The following is a 21,475-nucleotide window of genomic DNA, read 5'->3' on the forward strand; positions in this document are numbered from 1 at the left end:
TTCTTTTTGACTAGAATATTTCTGTATTCTTGGGTTCGACGTATAGAACTTTATTAAGAGTGAAATAACGTTATTTCTCATTTCGGAGAAAGCGCATGCATAATGAAGCAACGTACAAAAGAACTATTCAGATAAGTTCGACAAACTTCTGATGTACCGCGATGCAATATTTTCTACCTCTCGTTTTGTTAGATCAGAAATAAACGTTTTTATAAAATGTTGCACGTCTGTAAAGTTTCTTGACGATATGAACGGTCATAATCAACTGGGGATAGCATTTTTAATATTTAATGTAGCATTTGACGTGACTGCTGGGTTTTTGTTCTTCTATGGGGAGCATGCGCGTTTATTTTACACTACATGGTGGGAAGAACGGAACGCGATTATAATTATCTTTACGTTAGTCTTCGACATGGACATTACGGAATCTTCAGGTTACAGAGGTATTAATTTCATATAATAACATACTTTTTAATAATTATAACAATTCTGTCTAATAAATGAATTAGTTTAGTTAATCTTTTTCAAATCTTACCTTGTATAAAAATATCTTATGTTATATATAAATTTTTCAGATTTTGTGTGGGCAGTTGAACTTCATCGTTTAGGCTTGGAAGTGATTGGCTTGTGGCCGAAAACCGAACATTTCACTAAGAAATGCTTGTGGCCAGAAATTCGGGTCGGTATTGTTTTAATTTTATTAATATTTATTTTTATTCCGATGATAAGTATGGTTATCCATGTTTGGGGCAATATGGTACTCGTAATAGACAGTTTACATTTTACGTTACCCCTGGTGACAGTATTAGCAAAATATGTAATTATGCGATGGAAAAGAACAGGTACGTGCAAAATTATTTAAAACAAAATCCTTAGCATTATATTTCATTACTTTATTAAATCAGCATATAATTGATTTATTATGACATGTACGTTGCTAATTCTAATATCAAAAACTAGAAATTATATGTATGTGATTTACATTTGTAGCAGCAGTATGTCGAAATAAATTGTAGTATGTATATGATTTTCATTTTAGTTCCAAAGTTCAAAATAGCAACATATATATTTATAATTTGTTCGACATTATAACATCTTAACAATATTTATATTTTATTTGGGTTTATTTATATTTTCAAGTTTTGCTCGCGATTGTAAATATGATGGCGGAAGACTGGATGGCATTCAAGCACTTTACAGAAAGGAACGTAATGATAAGACGAGCACGAAGTGCTCGATTAATCATGATAATTGGATACGTTCTTGTGGTAATAGGATTTGTCACCGTAACCATTCCTCCTTATTTTGGCGTTCCAATACTGTACACAACGAATTTCATGAATCGGAGTAAGCTGTTACCGCTGGAAACGTTTCACTTCTATAATACAGATAAGAGTCCACAATATGAATTGACATTTATCATTCATATTATATCAACTTTATTAGCAGCTACCATTTACATGTCTATAGATATTTTTTTGGTGCTAATAATTCTTCACATTTGCGGCCAGTTAGAAATCTTCAGATGCCGATTAGTTAGTTTAGTTTTGTGCAAAAATTTCGACAAAGTTCTAAATAACGTCTTAATGACTCATCTACGATTAATCAGGTATAAAATTTCATTGCGACAATAAAGAAATTAACAAAATAGATTTATACAGAAATGTGAAAAAATATTCTACATAAAGACTTAAAACTTTAAACGTTATAATATTATCTCTATACAATAGTGAATGATATTTTGAATCGATGATCCAGAGTTTCACGTATATTTTGTATATTTTTATACGTATCGTTTTCTTAGCTTTAACGTGACAACTCTTTCAAAAATTCTCATTTCTATAGATTTGCTGAAAATATTGAAAGTATGTACTCCTTAATAATGTTAATAATGATACTTTATTTTGATGTTGTATTTTGCCTAAATGGCTTTCTATTTGCTATTGTAAGTTCCACCATTCAAAATTTAAGAAAATATTTTAATATTTATATACGTTTCGTCATGTTTTTATAAGTTATGCATTTCAGTTTCTTATTAACAAAAAAATAGATGATGTTGTTGTAACAGAAATATACTTTTCGGCAATTCTTCTTATTGTCTTATTGATGAATACTTTTCTTTATTGTGGCGCAGGAGAGCTTGTAACGGAGCAAGTAAGTTATACTTTTAATAATATGTATATGTGTTCGCGCATATGTACATATGTATATATAACATCGTACATATGTATATAAAACAGAAGTCAATTAAGTCCGAATTAATTCTTACTAATATTTTTGGAAATAATTTTCATTCACATGACATGACATTAATGTACTATTACATATGTATTTGTTAAGTGCAATGCAATACATCGTGCTCTATGCGATCTTGAATGGTATAAATTGGAATCAAGAAAGGCAAGAAGTCTTATTTTGTTAATGATACGAACCCAGCATCCTTTTCGTATCACTGCAGGAAAAATTATTCCTTTAACACTGGCTACGTTTTGCAGTGTAAGTTTATGTAGCAACTTTATGTATTAATTTCTTTTCTTTCTCTCTTTCTCTCCGCCCTTTTCTCTTTCTCTGTCTCTTTTAAGTGAATAATATTTATTCTACGTATATATCCTCCGCCGCGTGCGTATGTTATATATGATTGTGATTTCCCCACTAAAGTAGACATACTATAATGCAAGTTATAATGATGCGATACATTTTTATAATTAATTGTTGAAAAGTATTTACGAATATTTATAAATTAAATAAATCGTGGTCAGTCAGTATTTTATCCATCACTACAGATATACATAAAAAGGTCGATATAATCGACAACATATTCCTTAAGACAGTTCAGTCATTATTTTTGTAAAAATTTTTTTATTTTCTCTCTCACGTGTAGTGTCTCTGAATAAAGATATAATTATTTTTAGGTGTTAAAAACATCGTGTGGCTATATATCGTTTTTAATAACAAAACATGATTGAAGATCACGATAAATATTACTTTTTTTTTATTACATAAGTGAAGATGCATGATTTTTGTGTTAAATAGTGAATAACAATTGTATTTAGTAATTGTCAGTATCAGTAGAAATAAAATTTTGTATTGTCTATTAATTATATCTCTGTTTATCTACGTTTGCATGTTACATTCAAAGAAAGAATGCAAATCTATAATTTAAAATCGCCTTTACTGAATGTCTTTTAATAATATTATATTCAGTTATAATGTTTTATCGATTTTTGTGTTACTGGCACTTTACAAAAGTATCACAGTAAGATGAATATATCTACGTTACTACGACGATAGAATTTATCTCATTTGTTCCAATTTCAAGTAGAGACTTGTTTTCAAGGTACAGAACACATTAGTTATCTCGTTACGAGAATATTGCCGAATAAAAGTAACCATAATTTAGAAAATTGATGTTTTATATTCTTTAAAATATCGTAATTTTATTATTACCGTATTTGTATGAACAATAACTAATCGTAAGATACTTTGGTCTGCTTACTAGATATAATATTGCATTCATCCGTATTGCGATATATCTTGAAAAGAAATATTCGAAAAGTCCGTACACCACGCAATTGTTATTATTTCTTTTCGACTATAATATTTCTGTATTCTTGAGTTCGATGTATAGAACTCCATTAATAATGAAATAACGTTATCTCTCATTTCGGAGTAAACGCATCATAATGAAGCAACATAAAATACGGCAAAATTTTTTAGACAAACTTGACAACCTCATGATATACCGCGATGCAATATTTTCTATCTCTTGTTAGATCAGAAATAAACGTTTTTATGACTTATTGCACGTCTGTAAAGTTTATTGACGATATGAACGGTCGTAATAAACTGGGGATAGCATTTTTAATATTTAATGCCGCAATTTGACGTGACTGCCGGGTTTTTGCTCTTCTATGGGAAGCATGCGCATTTATTTTGCACTACATGTTGAGAAGAACGGAACGATTCTTTTCACGTCAGTTTTTGATATGGACATTACGGAATCTACAGGTTACCGAGGTATTAATTTCATAAAACATATATTCTGTTAACGCGTGATTTTCACGTCTAACGAATGAATTAGATTAATTATAAAATAAAATTGTATATAAAATTGTCAGATTTTGTGTGGGCAGTCGAACTTCATCGCTTGGGTATGGAAATGATTGGCTTGTGGCCGAAAACGGATAAATTTATTAAGAAATACCAGTGGCTAGAATTTCGGGTCGGTATTATTTTAATTTTATTAATAATTATTTTTCTTCCGACGATGTGTACCTTTATGAACGTTTGGGGTAATATGGTACTCGTAATAGACAGTTTGCATATCGCATTACCCATGGTGACAATAATAGCGAAATATGTTGTTATACGATGGAAACGAACAGGTAATGCAAAATTATATTTAAATCAGAATCCATAGCATTATATTTTATTGCATTATTAAATCAACATGTATATGATTTATCATGACTTTTATACATTGCTGATTCTAATATCAAAAACCAGATATTATATGTATGTGATTTACACTAGTATAACAGCGGTATGTCGAAATAAAGTGGATGCAGTTATGCAATAAGGAACCAAGCGTAGTTTTCGAGATTTTTAGTTCTGCTTTGCAAACCTAATCGTAGACAGAACAAGAACTTTTCTAAAACTTTGTGAGGTAGCTTGTAGGTCGGTCATTATACTTGAGATAACGTTGGAACCGAATTTTATTTCTAATATATCGTGATATTTACTCGTGAAATTTACTAGCGGAAAAGTAATGGCCAGTCTACAATGTGTCGTTAGTCGTTAGTCAGATGTCGGGAGGAGAGAGTCAGAAGAAATAGTCATAAGCGTATCGTAAGGCAATCGGAAGTCTGTAATCGGTGATCGTAAGAGACGGCATTTGACCAATCGCTTACGATCGCCGATTACAGACTTCCGATCACCTTAATCCCGTTTCACACTACGTATCGCGGATCGCGGATCGGAATTCAGCCAATCATAGATGAGCTGCTCGTCTACGATTGGCTAGATTACGATCCGCGATCCGCAATCTCAATCCGATCTGCGTCCGCGATACGTAATGTGACACTTTACGATACGCTATGACTTTTTCCGACTCTCTTTCGACATCTGACTAACGACTAACGACTCATTGTAAACTGGCTATAAGGTTTTGGAGTTTGTTCCGTATTGCAAAACTGCGCGTCCTATTATAAAATATATATATTATTTTCTTTTAAGTTCAAATGCTCAAAACTAACAACATATACTTATAAATTGTTCAATATTATAACATGTTAACAATATTTATATTTTATTTGTATTTATTTATATTTTCAAGTTCTTTTCGCGATTATAAATATGATGGCGGAAGACTGGATAGCATTCAAGCACTTTACAGAGAGAACTGTGATGATAAGACGAGCACGAAGTGCTCGATTAATCATGATAATTGGATACATTTTTGCGGTAATAGGATTTCTCACCGTAACCATTCCTCCTTATTTTGGCATTCCAATACTACACACAACCAATTTCATGAATCGGAGCAAATTATTACCGCTGGCGACGTATCACTTCTATGATACAGATAAAAGTCCGCAATATGAAATGACATTTCTTATTCATACTATATCAATTTTATTAGCAACTACCATTTACATGTCTATAGATATTTTTTTGGTGCTAATAATTCTTCACACTTGTGGTCAGTTAGAAATCTTCAGATGTCGATTAGTTAGTTTGGTCGTGTGCAAAAATTTTAATAAAGTTCTAAATAACATCATAGCAACCCATGTACGACTTATCAGGTATGAATTATTAATGCGACAATAAGAAGTTTAACAAAACAGCTTTAGGAATTGAAAAAATGTCTATATGATTTAAAATTTTAAACGTTATATTATTTTATTTACAATACAGAATGATATTGAATCAATGATATTTTATGTTCAAACTTTAAATACATAATGAGTGTCTCTAAAATATAGAAAAGTATTTCGTGATTAGTCCTGACTGCCAAAATAAGAAATGAAAGTTTCTATAAACATATCCGAAAATGTTTAGTTTATTAAATATCTATGTATAGATATATATTATCTACAAAAAATTAATTTTGTATATATGACCAATAATTTTAAAATAACAGCTATGTTAACTTTTCAAAAACAAATAATTCAAAAGCGGGATATTTTATCAATCATTTTAAACATTAAATTCTGATTTGGATGTCAAAAATACATTATCGAAAATGTTCCTTATATTTTACATACATCTTGTATATTTCTATATGTATACATATACTTTTCTTAATTTTAATGTGAAAATTCAAATATTCTTATTTCTATAGATTTGCTGAAAATATTGATAATATGTACTCTTTAATGATGTTAATAATGATACTTTATTTTGGTATTGTATTTTGTCTAAACGGCTTTTTATTGACTGTTGTAAGTTCCAAATATGAAAAAATATTTTAATAGATACATATATACGTTTCCTTATATTTTTATAAGTTATGCATTTCAGTTTCTTATTAATAAAAAAACAGATAAAGTTGCTGTTACAGAAATGTACTATACGACAATTTTTCTTATTTCTTTGTTGATGAATACTTTTCTTTATTGTGGCGCAGGAGAGCTTATAACGGAGCAAGTAAGTTGTACAATATGTATATGTGTTTGTTGTATGCACGTGCGTGCATTTATAATTATTTGTAGTATTACGTCTATTAGACACCTTGTATGTACAAATGTAATATACGCTTAATATATTGTATAACTTGTAGCTGTATAATTTTAATACGTCAGTATATTTTTAAACATATTATAATAAAAAATCTGTCCTCGTCATTGTTACATATGTTGGCTATTGTTGTCGGATAGGAAAAACTGTTAAAAACTATTTTTTTGTGTACATATATGTTTAACAAAAGATCATCCCTCTATTAACATTAAGTAAAATGCAAATTCAATTAACATTAAATAAAATGCAATTAAGTTAAATGAGCTTCTCGTTTTCCTTTTGATCAAATCTGATCACATAAGTGAGTTGTGAGCCCGACTTAATTTTTAAATATATTTTTGGAAATAATCTTCTTTGAATGACATGACATTATTATAATGTACTATTACATATGTATCTGTTAAGAGCAATTCAGTACATCGTGCTCTGTGCGATCTTGAATGGTATAAATTGGAATCAAGAAAGGCGAGAAATCTTATTTTGTTAATGATACGAACCAACCATCCTTTTCGTGTCACTGCAGGAAAAGTTATTCCATTAACACTGGCTACGTTTTGCAGCGTAAGTTTATTTAGAATCATTATGTATCAAAGTAAAGAAATCATGGTCAGTCAGTATCTTAATCTTTATGACAGCTGTACATAAAAATCAATGTAATCGGCAACGTATTCTTTAAGGCACTTTAGTTCATATTATTTTTATAAAATTTTTTTTGTCTTCGTAATGTCTAAATAAAGATATATAATTAATTTTATAAATATATAATTTTTTTTAGCTATTGAAAACTTCGAGTGGATATATATCGTTTTTACTAAGAAAACATAATTAAAGATAAATGTACTATTTATTACGTGAAAGAACTTATAGATGTATTTGTAGTTAATAATAGATACAAATAAATGACAATTGTACATAGTAATTGTTAGAAGAAATAAAGCTTTGTTTTATTTATTAAAGTCCTTTATGTATTATAAATTATATTATGTTTTTATAATGTGACAATATTTTCATTGTTTGTCACTAGAATACTTTTAATGGAGACTTGACGTTTATATATTACGTTCAAAGAAAAGACAAGTCTATAGTTTAAAATTGCCTTTACTATATATGTCTCTCAATAACATTATATTCACATTAATAAGGTTTTATCCATATTATGTTACTTGCATTTTAGTAAATTAATACGGTTAAATGAATCTATCTACCTTACTGTCTACTCACTATCTATTTACTGATATATCTACTTTACTACATCGATAGGATTTATCCTATCTGTTCCAATTTCAAGATTTGAGTGGCAGACTTATTTTCAAAGAACAGAACACATCGTTTATCTTGTTGCGAAAATATTGCCGAATAAAAACCGCCATATCTTAGAAAGTTGAAGTTTTATATTCTTTAAGATATCGTAATTTTATCAAAGAAATTGTATGAAAAATAAATAATCGGAAAATACATACTTTGGTCTACTCACTAGATATAGTATTGTATTTGTCTGTGTTATGATAGATGTAGCTTGAGAAGAAATATTTGAAAAGTCCATATACCACGCAATTGTTATTTCTTTTTGGCTACAATGTTTCTGTATTCTGGAGTCTGATGTATAGAATCCTATTAAAAGTGAGAAATGGCGTTATTTCTTATTTCTGGAGTAAGCGCATACATAATGAAACAACGCAAAGTATGAAAAAAATTTCCAGGCAAGTTCGATAAACTTATAATATACCGCGATGAAATATTTTCTACCTCTCCTCTTACTAGACTAGACATAAACTTATTGTTCACGTGTAAAGTTTCTTGGCGATATGAACAGTCGTAATCGAGGGATAGCATTTTTAATATTTAATGCAGCGTTTGACGAAACTGCTGGGTTTTAGCTCTTCTATGGAGAGCATGCGCGTTTATTTCACGCTACATAGTGGGAGGAACGCGACAGTCTTTTTCACATTAGTTCTCATGGACATTAAGGAATCTTCCGGTTATAGAGGTACTAATTGTGTATGACATTTTTATTACTTATTATTCGTATTCTACATGTCTATTCAATAAGTTAGTATAGTTTTGCTTTATGAATTTATCCTTTGCATCGTATTTTTATTACTATTTGTTGCGATTAATCTTTTAAATCTACATATTAATTTGTAATTATTTTATGCAAATCCTTTGTTTTATATAAAATTTTGTTAGATTTCATGTGGGCAGTTGAAATACATCGCTTAAGTTTGGAAATGTTGGGCTTGTGGCCTAAAGATGTTATGGTTTCTGTAAGAAGTTTATGGTCAGAACTTCATGCAAGCATTATTTTAATTTTATTAATATTTGTTTGTAATGTTCCGACGATATGTACGATTATAAAAGTTTGGGGCGATATGGTACTTGTAATCGACAATTTACGTCTTATGTTACCTCTGCTGATAGCATCAGTGAAATATGTCATTATGCGATGGAAACGAACAGGTATGTCTAGAATTATTTAAAATTTTCAACATTTTATTTCATTTCATTACTCCGTGAATCGTTATGTTATAATTAATTTATTATCACAAACATATATTCCGAATAGTAATAATGTCACAAATCAAGAATTATTTGTCAGTTATTCCTGTAAAGCAATATGCATCGAAATATATAACAATATATATCAATATTTTAAAAATATGTAGTTTTTTTAGTTAGGGAGTTTACAAATAACACTCATATATACTTCACATAATATCTACTCATATAATATCTTTATAATAATGCTTATATAAGTAGTTTAATATTTTGACATATTAACATATAGCTTTATGTATATTTTCAAGTTCTTTTATCGATTGTAAATATGATGGCGGAAGATTGGATGGCATTCAAATCGGATGCAGAGAGAGCTGTGATGATAAGGCGAGCACGAACTGCTCGATTAATCATGATAATTGGATATGCTTTTATCCTAATCTCGCTTCTCATAATAACTGTGCCTACTTATTTTGGCATTCAAGTATTGCACATAGGGAATTTGACGAAGCAGAGCAAACCCTTACCACTGGAGACGTATCATTTTTACGATACAGATAAGAGCCCGCAGTTTGAGTTGACATTTTTCTTTCATGTTTTAACAATGTTGTTAGCGAGTACCACTTATATGGCTGTAGATATCTTTTTATTACTAATTATTCTTCATATTTGCGGCCAGCTAGAGAATTTTAGGTATCGACTAATTAGTTTGGTCTCATGCAAAAATTTCAACAAAAGTTTAAATGACATTGTAGTGTTCCATTTACGCCTTATCAAGTAAGAACTTTTATTATAATAATGAAATTTTGCACAAAATAACTTTAGCAATGTTATTGAAACATTTATTACAACAGAAAAAAATCTAAATTTTAAAAATTTGTCAATACATCAACTTTTTAAATATTTTTTCTGCAGATTTGCCAACTATATCGAAAATACATACTGTTTAATGATGTTAATAATGATATTTCATTTTGCTATTGTATTTTGTTTAAGCGGCTTTCTATTTACTATTGTAAGTAAAACAAAAATGTAAGAAAATATTTTAATGCATATGTATACACTTCTTCATTTTCTTATAATTTATACATTTCAGATACTTAATGAGAGAAAAATTAATGAAGCTATTATTATACAAATATTTCACTCAATATTTTTTATTATTATTCTATTGATGAATACTTTTTTCTATTGTGGTGCGGGAGAACTGGTAATGGAACAAGTAAGTTACATAATAAAATTTCTAAATATGTATTATAAATTTAATGTTTTAGTCATGATGGAAAAATAATGTCCATATATTAGAATATTTTTAGAAATTACTGAAACCATTTTACTCGTTATAGTTATGTTGCCATTTGTTATCAAATTTGATATCATATTATTATAAGAAAAATACTGAACATTTGTTTTATATAATAAAAAAATTTCTGTAACAACATTAATTAAAATGTGAATTTGTTCCAATTACATGAACTTGCTGTTCTAAATTTTTTTCTAATCAAAATAAAAATTAATTAAAATTTACAAATCCTTATTAATGTTTCTTAATAGAAGTCATCTACTTTGAAATGACATAGACATTAATATGTTCTGACACATGTATTTATCAAGTGCAACGCAGTACATCGTGGTATGTGCAATCTTGAATGGTACAAATTGGAATCTAGAAAGGCGAGAAATCTTATCTTATTAATGATACGAGCCAACCATCCTTTTCCCATCTCTGCAGGAAAGATTATTCCATTAACAATGGCTACTTTTTGCAGCGTAAGATTATTTAGAATTTTCATATTTTAATTCTAAACTTTTGCAGAAAACATTAACTTATATAATGCAACTTATTTGTGTTTATTACACGCATAATTATGTATACGTAATACATATAATTGTGTAACTTTTTAATGACAATTTTATTTATTAATTGAATCTCAAATATAAACGATAAACATCAATATTCTGATCTCTATAATATATGTATATACATGAAAGTCAAAGTAATTGACGAAATATTTTTTAAGGCATTTTAGCCACCATCTTTTGATATCTTTAAATATAAAAATTTTCCTTAACTTTCTCTAAGTAATTTCTCTAAATAAAGATAATTGTTTTTAGATATTGAAAACATCGTGTGGCTATATATCTTTCTTACTGACAAAACATGGTTGAAGATCGCGATGATATATGATTTAATATTTATTTACGAAAGTAGTGGATGTGTTTGCATTAAATAATTGCGAGTATATAGAACCCTATTAAAAATACAATTACGTCATTTTTTATATCGAAGTAAACGCATACACAATAAAGCAATACAAAAAAATTTTTAGATAAATATTAGGCAAACTTAAGATATATTGCGATGCAATATTTTCCATTTCTTGTCTTATTAGATCAGACATGAACGTTTTCATGACTTACTATACACTTGTAAAGTTTTTTCTTATGATATTAACAGATAATCAACTGAGGATGAAAGCGGCACACTTTTAATACTTAGGCTGAAGACCGCGATAATACATTAATATTTATTATTTACGAAAGAAATGAATACGTTTGCCAATTATATATTTACAAGTTCTAGACAATTAATTGTTACGATAGAAATAAACTTTATGTTTTATGTGTTTGCTATCGATTGGAAATTATATTATTAAATATTTTGTGACATGGCGATATATCACTGTTCGTCACAGGATTAGTTCAATAGAGATGAAACTTTCGTACATGTTTAAAAAAAAATAAATCGTTAGTTTAAAATCTTCTGTATAATAGTGTATGTTATTTCTCAATAAAATTATCTTTAATGATAATGATTTCAGCAATTATTTTTTGTTAATTTTGTTGCCGAGTTTTATCGAATCGATATGAGAAGATGAATAACATATATATTGATACAACTGTGAGAGTTTTACCACTTCTACTTTTGCGAAAAGATTCGAAGTGGACCGGCTGTCTTATCTTCGAGACACGGAAACACGCGAAGATGTTTAATTATTTCGTAGCAAGAATGTTGTCGCACTTTTGAAAACCACGTCATAGAGTTGTAACATTGCAGTACATTATAAAGTCGGAGTTTTATGCTGTTATAGCTGTTCATAACCGACGTTCCACTAAAAGATATGTATAAACAATAAATAATTCTGAAATATTATGATCTGCTTGATAGAGATAATAACGCGTTCATTCATGTGTGTTATGACGGACGCATCTGACTTTTCAAAAGACGTTCAAAAGGTATGTATAATGCCATGCAATGTCGTGTTATCTTATTTCTTTATCACAACGTTTCGGAGTTCTTATGGATTCTTATTCGATATATAGAATCCCGTTGAAAATGCGATTACGCTATTTTTCATTTCGAAGTAAACGCATATATAATGAAACAAAATACGAAAAAACTTTGTAAACGAACATTCGCCAAACTTTTAATATACTGCGACGCAATATTTTCATCTCTTCTTTTATGAGACCAGACGTAAACAATTTTTATGATCTGTTATATGCTTGTAGAGTTCTTTTTTGCACTACCAACAGCTATAATCAACTGGGGATAGCATTTTTAATATTTAATGCGCCTGACGAGGCTGCCGAGTTTTTGTACTTTGTATGGAGACTCTCCATTGGAGAGCATGCGCGATGATCGCTTTACATTATATAGGGAGGAAGAACGGGACGATCATCTTCATGTTAGTCTTCGACATGGACACGGAGTCTTCGGGTTATAAAGGTACGAATCCTATATCCTGTATTTTTTGTTAATTAAGCGTGTTCGATATATCTAATAAATAAATTATTATTTTGCATCGTAAATCCATTTTTATCATCACGTATTATTGCTACCTTACGATTAATCTTTTAATAATTATAATTTATTAATTTGTTAGATTATTTTATTTAAATCTTTTATTCTCTCCGTACAAAAAATTGTCAGATTTCGTATGGGCAGTTGAATTACATCGTTTGTGTTTGGAATTGATCGGTTTATGGCCTACAGCCGATGAAGTTTCTAAGAAAAAATTGTGGTCCAATATTCGCGTAGGCTTTATTTTCATTACTGTGATAGTCGTCTCTGGTGTACCACTTGTATGGGCGCTTATACGAGTTTGGGGCGACATGGTACTTATGGTAGATAATTTACGAGTTACATTACCTCTTATAATGGTTTCATTCAAATTTGTTATTATACGATGGAAACGTAAAGGTATGTGTTATATTAATTGATGTAAAATATCTCACCTTATATATTTTATTTCTATACTAAACTATTATATGATATTTATTACTAGAGGAAAGTGCCCTATTATGAGATAGGATTCTAATATGAGATGGTGGGGTTCTTTCATGGTGGAATCAACAGATGGGGCCTATATAGATAGGGCCTTTTATTATAGCTTAACATATTTCATATTAGAATCCTGTCTCATAATAGAGCACTTTCCTCTACTAATGTATTAAATTATGATATTAGAAACAAGATCTACGTGATTTATTTTTCTTCTTCTCTCCTTTTCTTTCTCCTTGTGCAATCAATATCAAAATTAAATTATCAAGTGTTTATATTACTTTCCTTCTCTATCTCTCTTTTTGATAGTTTAGTTGTACTTAATTGTTAACTCTCGAGCCTCTCTAGAACCAAGAGTCGATCCATGTTCATGTGATGTTTATGTAATATCTGTGTTTGATGGCTCGGGAGTTAAGAAATAATTATAATTATAGTTGTAAATAATTTTATATGTTTGCACATTATCAATATTATTTTTTTTTTATTTCCAAGTTCTCCTATCTATTGTAAACGCGATGGCGGAGGATTGGATAGCATTAAAGTTAAGCAAAGAGAGGGATGTGATGCTAAAAAATGCACGATTTGCTCGATTACTCATAATTTACGGATATGTTTTAATGACATCAGCATTTATCATGCAAATCATTTTTCCTTGCTTTGGCATAAAAATGAGACACGTAACAAATCTCACCGATCGAAACAAACCGCTACCGCTGCAGACGTATTACTTCTACGACACTGATAAAAGCCCGCAATTTGAACTGACATTTCTTGTTCAAGCCATAACACTTTTTCTAGCAGCTATTATTTACGCGGCAGCAGATGCTCTTCTTGGGCTCGTAATTTTTCACATCTGCGGCCAATTAGAGAATTTCAGACACCGTCTAGTCAATTTGGTTTTGTGCAAAAATTTCAACCAAGCTCTGAATAACAACATAATGTGTCATTTACGACTCATCAGGTGTGGATTTTGGCTATGACAATAGCATGCCAAATAATCAACAAAACTTCTAACGAAATTAGTTTTTGCACTTTTACAATACTACAATTTCTTTGAACGTTAAAATTTTCATGTCTGTAGTGTTATAAATATTAATTTGTAATATTAAATTATATAATACTAGCATCTTTTGTCAAAATTTATTCGGCTAAAATTGTTATTTTAATTTTTAATGAACTATAATAAATTAATAATAGCCTATAAAAACTGTTAATATTATTTTTTAAATTAAGAAACGTCTGATGAATAAAAAGTTAGTAAATAATATTAGTTATTTACAATTAATTTTTAAATGTACAAATCTTGTTAAATGTAGAATTTTATTAGCTTTAAAATGACATTTCTATTTAATTATCAGTTCTGCTTCTAGGTTTGCCGATGACATTGAAAACACATTCTCGTTAATAATGTTTGGATTGGTACTTTATTTTTGCAGTGTATTTTGTTTATTCGGATTTTTATTTCTTACTGTGAGTTCCAGTGAAACGAAGAAATAATGTACCGAAAATATTTTAATTCTTACGCGTTTCTTTATGTTTGAAATGTATATTTATGCAATATATCTTGTGTGAGTCCATAAACTATTATATGTTTAACTTATATCAATTTGTGTTTTACTAATTAGCGAGATATATTATTTAGATAATTACTGATCGAGAGATAAATAACGCAAGTGGCCTACAAGCATGTTACTTGGCATTAGGTGTTCTTATGTTATTTACATATACGTTTCTCTATTGCGGTGCAGGAGAACTTGTAACAGGACAAGTAAGTTATACATTTATACAATTACATTAGTAAAAAGTACGTAATATAAGTGTACGTAATATAAAAAATAAATTAAAATAAAATTATACATATAATCTGTATTAACGTACATACGTGTCTCAATACTCTCAATATACGTAGATTAATATTTGTCGCAACTTATATTGAAATAATATGTGTATTCATACGTTACATGTATATCGCATTTGTTAAGTGTGAAGCTGTATATCGTGCAATATGTGATCTTGAGTGGTACAAATTGGAATCAAGAAAAGCGAGGAATCTTATTTTATTAATGGTACGAGTCAGCAAACCGTTTTGCATCACTGCAGGAAAAATTTTTCCCTTAACAATGGCTACATTTTGCAGCGTAAGATATAATAATTTCTACTTTAACTTTTTGCTCTTTCGTACCAAATACAAATCTTATTTCCCTATTTAACACGTTCCATGCCGCCATGAGTAGCCCACGTTGTATTTTTCGTTCAGGCTGTTTAACGTTTTGGCTATAAAGAAAAAAAATAATCATGAAATATTTTGTGATATTATATGTGAGTGCTTAATTATGATTTATGGTGCAATATTGGTATTGTAGCCCATAACATCACACCATGCAGCCCTGCGATCATGTTTTCGATTTGAGATATCGAATCACTACAATCTTTTATTTCTTACTTTATTTAAGAATTATCGATTGATATAGAAATGTTAACAAGCTGGGCACAATAATTACAAGAAATTTAACTACAAAAGTTGTAATATTTTCTAAGCACTATCCCAACTATATTCACGTATATCCTGTTTTAACGTAAAACAGCGTTATGTATCACTTTAGTTATAAAATATTTATTGATTAAATAATTATTAATAAACGTTTGTATAAAATATTAATTTTGTTAGATAATTAATTTAAAAAGTATTCTTGCTGTGTTCTGAATTGCATTTAGCACATTAGGCCTTCATCATTATAACAATAACAATTTTTTAGTCATTATAAAATACATTTTATTTTACAAGTATAATAACCATGCCACATTGGTTATGGGTAATCCACGTGGGCGACAAATAATTAAAATTAGTCCGGCTCGGGACATGTTAATGCTCTTGTACAAAAGCAGTCTATTATAATACTAAGCAAACATAAATGTGAAAAATTGTTATAATTATTATTATAACATAGTATAAAAGTATAACTAAGGTTATTTTTGCGGATATTTTTTTCTTTCATGTTATATCCAAATAATAATATATACTTTCTTTCAGCTTTTAAAAACGTCGGCTGGATATATATCGTTTTTGCTGGCAAAGGGAAGTTGAAAATTACGTTAATATACTCTTATTCAGTCATTCTATAGGAAAGACGAATGTATATCCAATAAAATATTTCCAGACAAAAGCTAATAATTATGTCTATTTATAGCTAATAAAAATAAAATGTTATTCACATCGATGTTTATTATTTGGAAATTATATTATTATGCATCTTGATACGTGACAATTTTCAATATTTATTAGGAAAATAATTTAATTGAGTTCAAAGATTTGTATGTTGCATTTCTCTTAAAAAAACACTTTCAAACGGTTTAAATAATTTTTTAATTATCAGCATTCTTTGTGTGTATAACTAAATTTAGTGACAATAATAAATTGATGTAAGATGGATCAACCTATATGAATATTTTGATGGGATTATTACTGCTTGCTTTAATTTTATAAAGAAATGAAAAGAAGATCGATAAATGGTCATTCTTGTGGTGCAAAAACGTCAATTTTTCTAATTTCGTAAAAATAATTAATATTTTGAATGCTTATGTACGATTGCTGTTTTCTTTAAATCACGGGCAAATGTCAAAGAGAAAATTTTAATCAGATGTTTAAAGGGCACAGTCGTTTTATACAAAAAATTTTTTTTAAAATACGAAAAAACTTAAAAAATAACTATAAAAAATACGTATCTATTACAGTTTTTACTCGATAATAGATTCATCTTCTGCGTTATATAAACAAATATATCTTTATAATAATTACATTTGAAACATACGATAACGATGATGTATTATCCAGGTCTATAAACTGCAGCTTCTTACATTTTCGTAGCTATTACTTTGTTACAAGAAACTTTCACGACAAGCTCGTTAAATTTGCAAAGTACTGCGACGGAATATTTCCTATCTCTCGTCTGTGCATAAACGCTTTTTATAACTTTTTGAACGTTTGTAAACTTTTTTTAGACGAGTACCTATGGTCAATTGGGGATAGCATTCTTAATATTTAATGCGCCTGACGAGGCCGCCGAGTTTTTGTACTTGTATGGAGAGCATGCGCGATGATGATCGCTTTACATTATATGGGGGGGAAGAACGGGACGATCATCTTCATGTTAGTCTTCGATATGGACACGGAGTCTTCAGGTTATAAAGGTACTAATCCTATATCATGTATTTTTTGTTTATTAAGCGTGTTCTTTATATCTAATAAATAAATTATTATTTGCATCGTAAATCCATTTATATCATCACGTATTATTGCTACCTTACGATTAGTCTTTTAATTATTACAATTTATTAATTTGTCAGATTATTTTATCTAAATCTTTTATTCTTTCCATATACAAAAAATTGTCAGATTTCGCATGGGCAGTTGAATTACATCGTTTGGGTTTGGAATTGATCGGTTTATGGCCTATAGCCGATGAAGTTTCTAAGAAAAAATTGTGGTCCAATATTCGCGTAGGCTTTATTTTCATTACTCTGATAGTCGTCTCTAATGTACCGCTTGTATGGGCGCTTATACGAGTTTGGGGCGACATAGTACTTATGGTAGACAATTTACGAATTACATTACCTTTTATATTGGTTTCATTCAAATTTGTTATTATACGATGGAAACGTAAAGGTATGTGTTATATTAATTGATGTAAAATATCTCACTTTATATATTTTATTTCATACTAAACTATTATATGATATTTATTACTAGAGGAAAGTGCCCTATTATGAGATAGGATTCTAATATGAGATGGCGGGGTTCTTTCATGGTGGAATCAACAGATGGGGCCTATATAGATAGGGCCTTTTAGCTTAACATATTTCATATTAGAATCCTGTCTCATAATAGGGCACTTTCCTCTATATACTAATGTATTAAATTATGATATTAGGAACAAGATCTACGTGATTTATTTCTCTTCTTCTCTCCTTTTCTTTCTTCTTTTGCAATCAATATAAACATTAAATTATCAAGTGTTTATATTACTTTCCTTCTCTATCTCTCTTTTTGATAGTTTAGTTGTACTTAATTGTTAACTCTCGAGCCTCTCTAGAACCAAGAGTCGATCCATGTTCATGTGATGTTTATGTAATGTCTGTGTTTGATGGCTCGGGAGTTAAGAAATAATTATAATTATAGTTGCAAATAATTTAATATGTTTGTACATTATCAATATTTTTTTTTTTTATTTCCAAGTTCTCCTATCTATTGTAAACGCGATGGCGGAGGATTGGATAGCATTAAAGTTAAGCAAAGAGAGGGATGTGATGCTAAAAAATGCACGATTTGCTCGATTACTCATAATTTCCGGATATGCTTTAATGACACTAGCATTTATCATGCTAATCATTTTTCCTTGCTTTGGCATAAAAATAAGACACATAACGAATCTCACCGATCGGAACAAACCGCTACCGCTACAGACGTATTACTTCTACGACACTGATAAAAGCCCGCAATTTGAATTGACATTTCTTGTTCAAGCCATAACAATTTCTATAGGAGCTATTATTTACACGTCGGTAGATGCTTTTCTTGGGCTCGTAATCTTTCACATCTGCGGCCAATTAGAGAACTTCAGACACCGTTTAGTCAATTTGGTTTTGTGCAAAAATTTCAACCGAGCTCTGAATAACAGCATAATGTATCATTTACGACTCATCAGGTGTGGATTTTGGCTATGACAATAGGATCCAAAATAATCAACAAAACTTCTGACAAAATTAGTTCTTGCACTTTTACAATACTACAATTTCTTTGAACGTTAAAATTTTCATGTCTATAATGTTATAAATATTAATTTAACAATGGCTACATTTTGCAGCGTAAGATATGATAATTTCTACTTTAACTTTTTACTCTTTCGTACCAAATGCAATTTAACTTATTTCCCTATTTAACACGTTCCATGCCGCCGTGGGTGGCCCACGTTGTATTTTTCGTTCAGGCTGTTTAACGTTTTGGCTATAAAGAAAAAGAAAAACATAATCATGAAATATTTTGTGATACCATATGTGAGTGCTTAATTATGATTTATGGTGCAATATTGGTATTGTAACCCATAATATCACACCCTGCGATCATCGATTTGAGATATCGAATCACTACAATCTTTTATTTTTTACTTTATTTAAAAATTATTGATTGATATAGAAATGTTAACAAGCTGGGCACAATAGGTATAAGTTACAAGAAATTTAACTATACAAAAGTTTTAATATTTTCTAAGCACTATCCCAATTATGTTTACGTATATCCTGTTTTAACGTAAAACAGCATTATGTATCACTTTAGTTATAAAATATTTATTGATTAAATAATTATTAATAAACGTTTGTATAAAATATTAATTTTATTAAATAATTAATTTAAAAAATATTCTTGTTGTGTTCTGAATTGCATTTAGCCACATTAGGCCTTCATCATTATAACAATAACAATTTTTTAGTCATAAAAAACATTTTATATTACAAGTATAATAACCAAGCCACATAGGTTATGGGTAATCCCCGTGGGCGACAAATAAATAAAATTGGTCCGGCTCGGAACATGTTAATGCTCTTGATCAAAAGTAGTCAATTACTAAGCAAACTTAAATGTAAAAAATTGTTATAATTATTATTATAACATAGTATAAAAGTGTAACTAAGGTTATTTTTGCGGATATTTTTTTCTTTCATATTATATCCAAATAATAATATTCTTTCTTTCAGCTTTTAAAAACGTCGGGTGGATATATATCGTTTTTGTTAGCAAAGGGAAGTTGAAAATCACGTTAATATACTTTTATTCAGTTCTATAGAGAAGACGAATGTATATCTAATAACATATTTTCACAACACCTCCACGGAAAGTTCGATATTCCATGCCTGTAGAGAGGGGCGAAAGTGGCCAATTTTACGCCAGGGCTTACTTTTCTCCCTAGAGAAGAAAATTGATACTTTCCAGCTTTCCACCTGGCATAGCGGGCGGAAAGTAACCGCTATGCCGGGTGGAAAGTATCAATTTTCTTTCCTAGGTCGAGGAAAGTATGCCCTGGCGTGAAATTGGCCACTCTCGCCTCTCTCTATAGGCATGGAAGTCGAACTTTCCGTAAAGGTATTGTGAAAAATATTGTGTGCATCTCGGGTCGAAAGCTTTTTCAGACTCGTGTGATTTGCCGCCCTCACCTTCGGCTCGGGCGGCAAACTTCACACTCGTCTGAAAAACGCTACTTTCGCCCCTTGGTGCACAATATACTATTCCCGACAAAAACTATAATGATTATTTGTAATTATGGCTAATAAAATTAAAGGTTCGTGTTATTTACATCGATGTCTATCATTTGGAAATTATATTATTATGGATCTTGATACGTGACAATTTTCAATATTTATTAGGAAAATAATTTAATTAAGTTCAAAGATTTGTATGTTGCATTTATCTTAAAAAAACACTTTTAAACGGTTTAAATAATTTCTCAATTATCAGAATTCTTTGTGTGTATAACTTTTAGTGACAATAATAAATTGATGTAAGATGGATCAACCTATATAAATATTTCGATGGGATTATTACTGCTTGCTTTAATTTTATAAAGAAATGAAAAGAAGATCGATAAATGCTCTATCTTGTGATACAAAAACGTCAATGTTTCTAATTTCGTAAAAATAATTAATATTTTGCTTATGTACGATTGCTATGTTTTCTTTAAATCACGGGCAAATGTCAAAGAGGAAATTTCAATCGGATATTTAAAGGGCACAGTCGTTTTATACGGAAAAATTTTCAAAAATACGGAAAAACTTAAAAAATAACTGTAAAAAATATCTAATTACAGTTTATACTCGATAATAGATTCATTTTCTGCGTTATATAAACAAATATATCTTTATAATAATTACATTTGAAACATACGATAACGATGATGTATAATCCAG

The 21,475-nt window shown here is 29.4% G+C and overlaps 6 protein-coding genes across 11 annotated transcripts in view; 5 read left to right on the forward strand and 1 right to left on the reverse strand.

Annotated features, from left to right (window-relative positions):
* The window catches only part of Mbt (serine/threonine-protein kinase PAK mbt), a 52,033-nt gene that overhangs the window by 23,702 nt on the left and 6,856 nt on the right, over nt 1-21,475 (reverse strand). The gene's annotated exons all lie outside the window — the stretch shown is intronic.
* LOC139808281 (uncharacterized) lies at nt 137-3,077 on the forward strand. The gene is made up of 7 exons (XM_071770089.1): nt 137-443; nt 576-842; nt 1,141-1,609; nt 1,846-1,945; nt 2,029-2,154; nt 2,341-2,496; nt 2,913-3,077. Exons 1-7 carry the CDS (start codon nt 152-154, stop codon nt 2,964-2,966), a joined length of 1,464 nt encoding a protein of 487 aa, XP_071626190.1. The 5' UTR covers nt 137-151; the 3' UTR covers nt 2,967-3,077.
* On the forward strand, nt 3,762-7,664 carry LOC139808287 (odorant receptor 13a-like). 3 transcript variants are annotated; one of them, XM_071770106.1, is made up of 7 exons: nt 3,762-4,017; nt 4,119-4,385; nt 5,336-5,590; nt 5,666-5,804; nt 6,344-6,443; nt 6,523-6,648; nt 7,144-7,565. In XM_071770106.1, the coding sequence occupies exons 1-7, from the start codon at nt 3,912-3,914 to the stop codon at nt 7,381-7,383; spliced, it is 1,233 nt and encodes a 410-aa protein (XP_071626207.1). In that variant the 5' UTR covers nt 3,762-3,911; the 3' UTR covers nt 7,384-7,565. The 3 variants fall into 3 exon arrangements, with proteins under 3 accessions (XP_071626207.1, XP_071626205.1, XP_071626206.1); XM_071770105.1 differs by having other exon boundaries at nt 3,803-4,017; nt 5,336-5,804; nt 7,144-7,299; nt 7,514-7,664; XM_071770104.1 differs by having other exon boundaries at nt 3,787-4,017; nt 5,336-5,804; nt 7,144-7,561.
* LOC139808284 (odorant receptor 13a-like) lies at nt 8,569-11,983 on the forward strand. Of its 2 annotated transcripts, XM_071770098.1 has the most exons (7): nt 8,569-8,725; nt 8,926-9,195; nt 9,543-10,011; nt 10,150-10,249; nt 10,331-10,456; nt 10,849-11,004; nt 11,350-11,983. In XM_071770098.1, exons 1-7 carry the CDS (start codon nt 8,584-8,586, stop codon nt 11,401-11,403), a joined length of 1,317 nt encoding a protein of 438 aa, XP_071626199.1. In that variant the 5' UTR covers nt 8,569-8,583; the 3' UTR covers nt 11,404-11,983. The 2 variants fall into 2 exon arrangements, with proteins under 2 accessions (XP_071626199.1, XP_071626200.1); XM_071770099.1 differs by lacking the exon at nt 11,350-11,983 and having other exon boundaries at nt 10,789-10,966.
* LOC139808286 (odorant receptor 13a-like) lies at nt 12,083-21,415 on the forward strand. 3 transcript variants are annotated; one of them, XM_071770102.1, is made up of 8 exons: nt 12,083-12,471; nt 12,748-12,964; nt 13,169-13,438; nt 14,012-14,480; nt 14,878-14,989; nt 15,162-15,287; nt 15,502-15,657; nt 20,270-21,415. In XM_071770102.1, the coding sequence occupies exons 2-8, from the start codon at nt 12,844-12,846 to the stop codon at nt 20,321-20,323; spliced, it is 1,308 nt and encodes a 435-aa protein (XP_071626203.1). In that variant the 5' UTR covers nt 12,083-12,471; nt 12,748-12,843; the 3' UTR covers nt 20,324-21,415. The 3 variants fall into 3 exon arrangements, with proteins under 3 accessions (XP_071626203.1, XP_071626202.1, XP_071626204.1); XM_071770101.1 differs by lacking the exons at nt 12,083-12,471; nt 20,270-21,415 and adding an exon at nt 16,551-16,725 and having other exon boundaries at nt 12,829-12,964; XM_071770103.1 differs by lacking the exons at nt 12,083-12,471; nt 20,270-21,415 and adding an exon at nt 16,551-16,719 and having other exon boundaries at nt 12,829-12,964; nt 14,890-14,989.
* LOC139808305 (uncharacterized) lies at nt 16,952-19,305 on the forward strand. The gene is made up of 3 exons (XM_071770149.1): nt 16,952-17,707; nt 17,913-18,182; nt 18,753-19,305. The coding sequence occupies exons 1-3, from the start codon at nt 17,614-17,616 to the stop codon at nt 19,238-19,240; spliced, it is 852 nt and encodes a 283-aa protein (XP_071626250.1). The 5' UTR covers nt 16,952-17,613; the 3' UTR covers nt 19,241-19,305.

The sequence above is a fragment of the Temnothorax longispinosus genome, chromosome 2 (assembly GCF_030848805.1).
Source record: "Temnothorax longispinosus isolate EJ_2023e chromosome 2, Tlon_JGU_v1, whole genome shotgun sequence".
Taxonomy (NCBI): Eukaryota; Metazoa; Arthropoda; class Insecta; order Hymenoptera; family Formicidae; genus Temnothorax; species Temnothorax longispinosus.

Bases quoted from the DNA above. Each gene is read 5' to 3' on its own strand.
- LOC139808284 (XM_071770098.1), top strand. From the start codon at position 8,584: ATGCAGCGTTTGACGAAACTGCTGGGTTTTAGCTCTTCTATGGAGAGC. The intron at 10,012-10,149 runs GTAAGAACTTTT...TTTTTTCTGCAG, and splicing joins TTCCATTTACGCCTTATCAA to ATTTGCCAACTATATCGAAA. The intron at 10,250-10,330 runs GTAAGTAAAACA...TATACATTTCAG, and splicing joins GCGGCTTTCTATTTACTATT to ATACTTAATGAGAGAAAAAT.
- LOC139808281 (XM_071770089.1), top strand. From the start codon at position 152: ATGTACCGCGATGCAATATTTTCTACCTCTCGTTTTGTTAGATCAGAA. The intron at 444-575 runs GTATTAATTTCA...TAAATTTTTCAG, and splicing joins GGAATCTTCAGGTTACAGAG to ATTTTGTGTGGGCAGTTGAA. The intron at 2,155-2,340 runs GTAAGTTATACT...GTATTTGTTAAG, and splicing joins GAGAGCTTGTAACGGAGCAA to TGCAATGCAATACATCGTGC.
- LOC139808305 (XM_071770149.1), top strand. From the start codon at position 17,614: ATGATGATCGCTTTACATTATATGGGGGGGAAGAACGGGACGATCATC. The intron at 17,708-17,912 runs GTACTAATCCTA...AAAAATTGTCAG, and splicing joins GGAGTCTTCAGGTTATAAAG to ATTTCGCATGGGCAGTTGAA. The intron at 18,183-18,752 runs GTATGTGTTATA...TTTATTTCCAAG, and splicing joins TATACGATGGAAACGTAAAG to TTCTCCTATCTATTGTAAAC.
- LOC139808286 (XM_071770102.1), top strand. From the start codon at position 12,844: ATGGAGACTCTCCATTGGAGAGCATGCGCGATGATCGCTTTACATTAT. The intron at 12,965-13,168 runs GTACGAATCCTA...AAAAATTGTCAG, and splicing joins GGAGTCTTCGGGTTATAAAG to ATTTCGTATGGGCAGTTGAA. The intron at 14,990-15,161 runs GTGAGTTCCAGT...TATATTATTTAG, and splicing joins TCGGATTTTTATTTCTTACT to ATAATTACTGATCGAGAGAT.
- LOC139808287 (XM_071770104.1), top strand. From the start codon at position 3,912: ATGGGAAGCATGCGCATTTATTTTGCACTACATGTTGAGAAGAACGGA. The intron at 4,018-4,118 runs GTATTAATTTCA...TAAAATTGTCAG, and splicing joins GGAATCTACAGGTTACCGAG to ATTTTGTGTGGGCAGTCGAA. The intron at 6,444-6,522 runs GTAAGTTCCAAA...TATGCATTTCAG, and splicing joins ACGGCTTTTTATTGACTGTT to TTTCTTATTAATAAAAAAAC.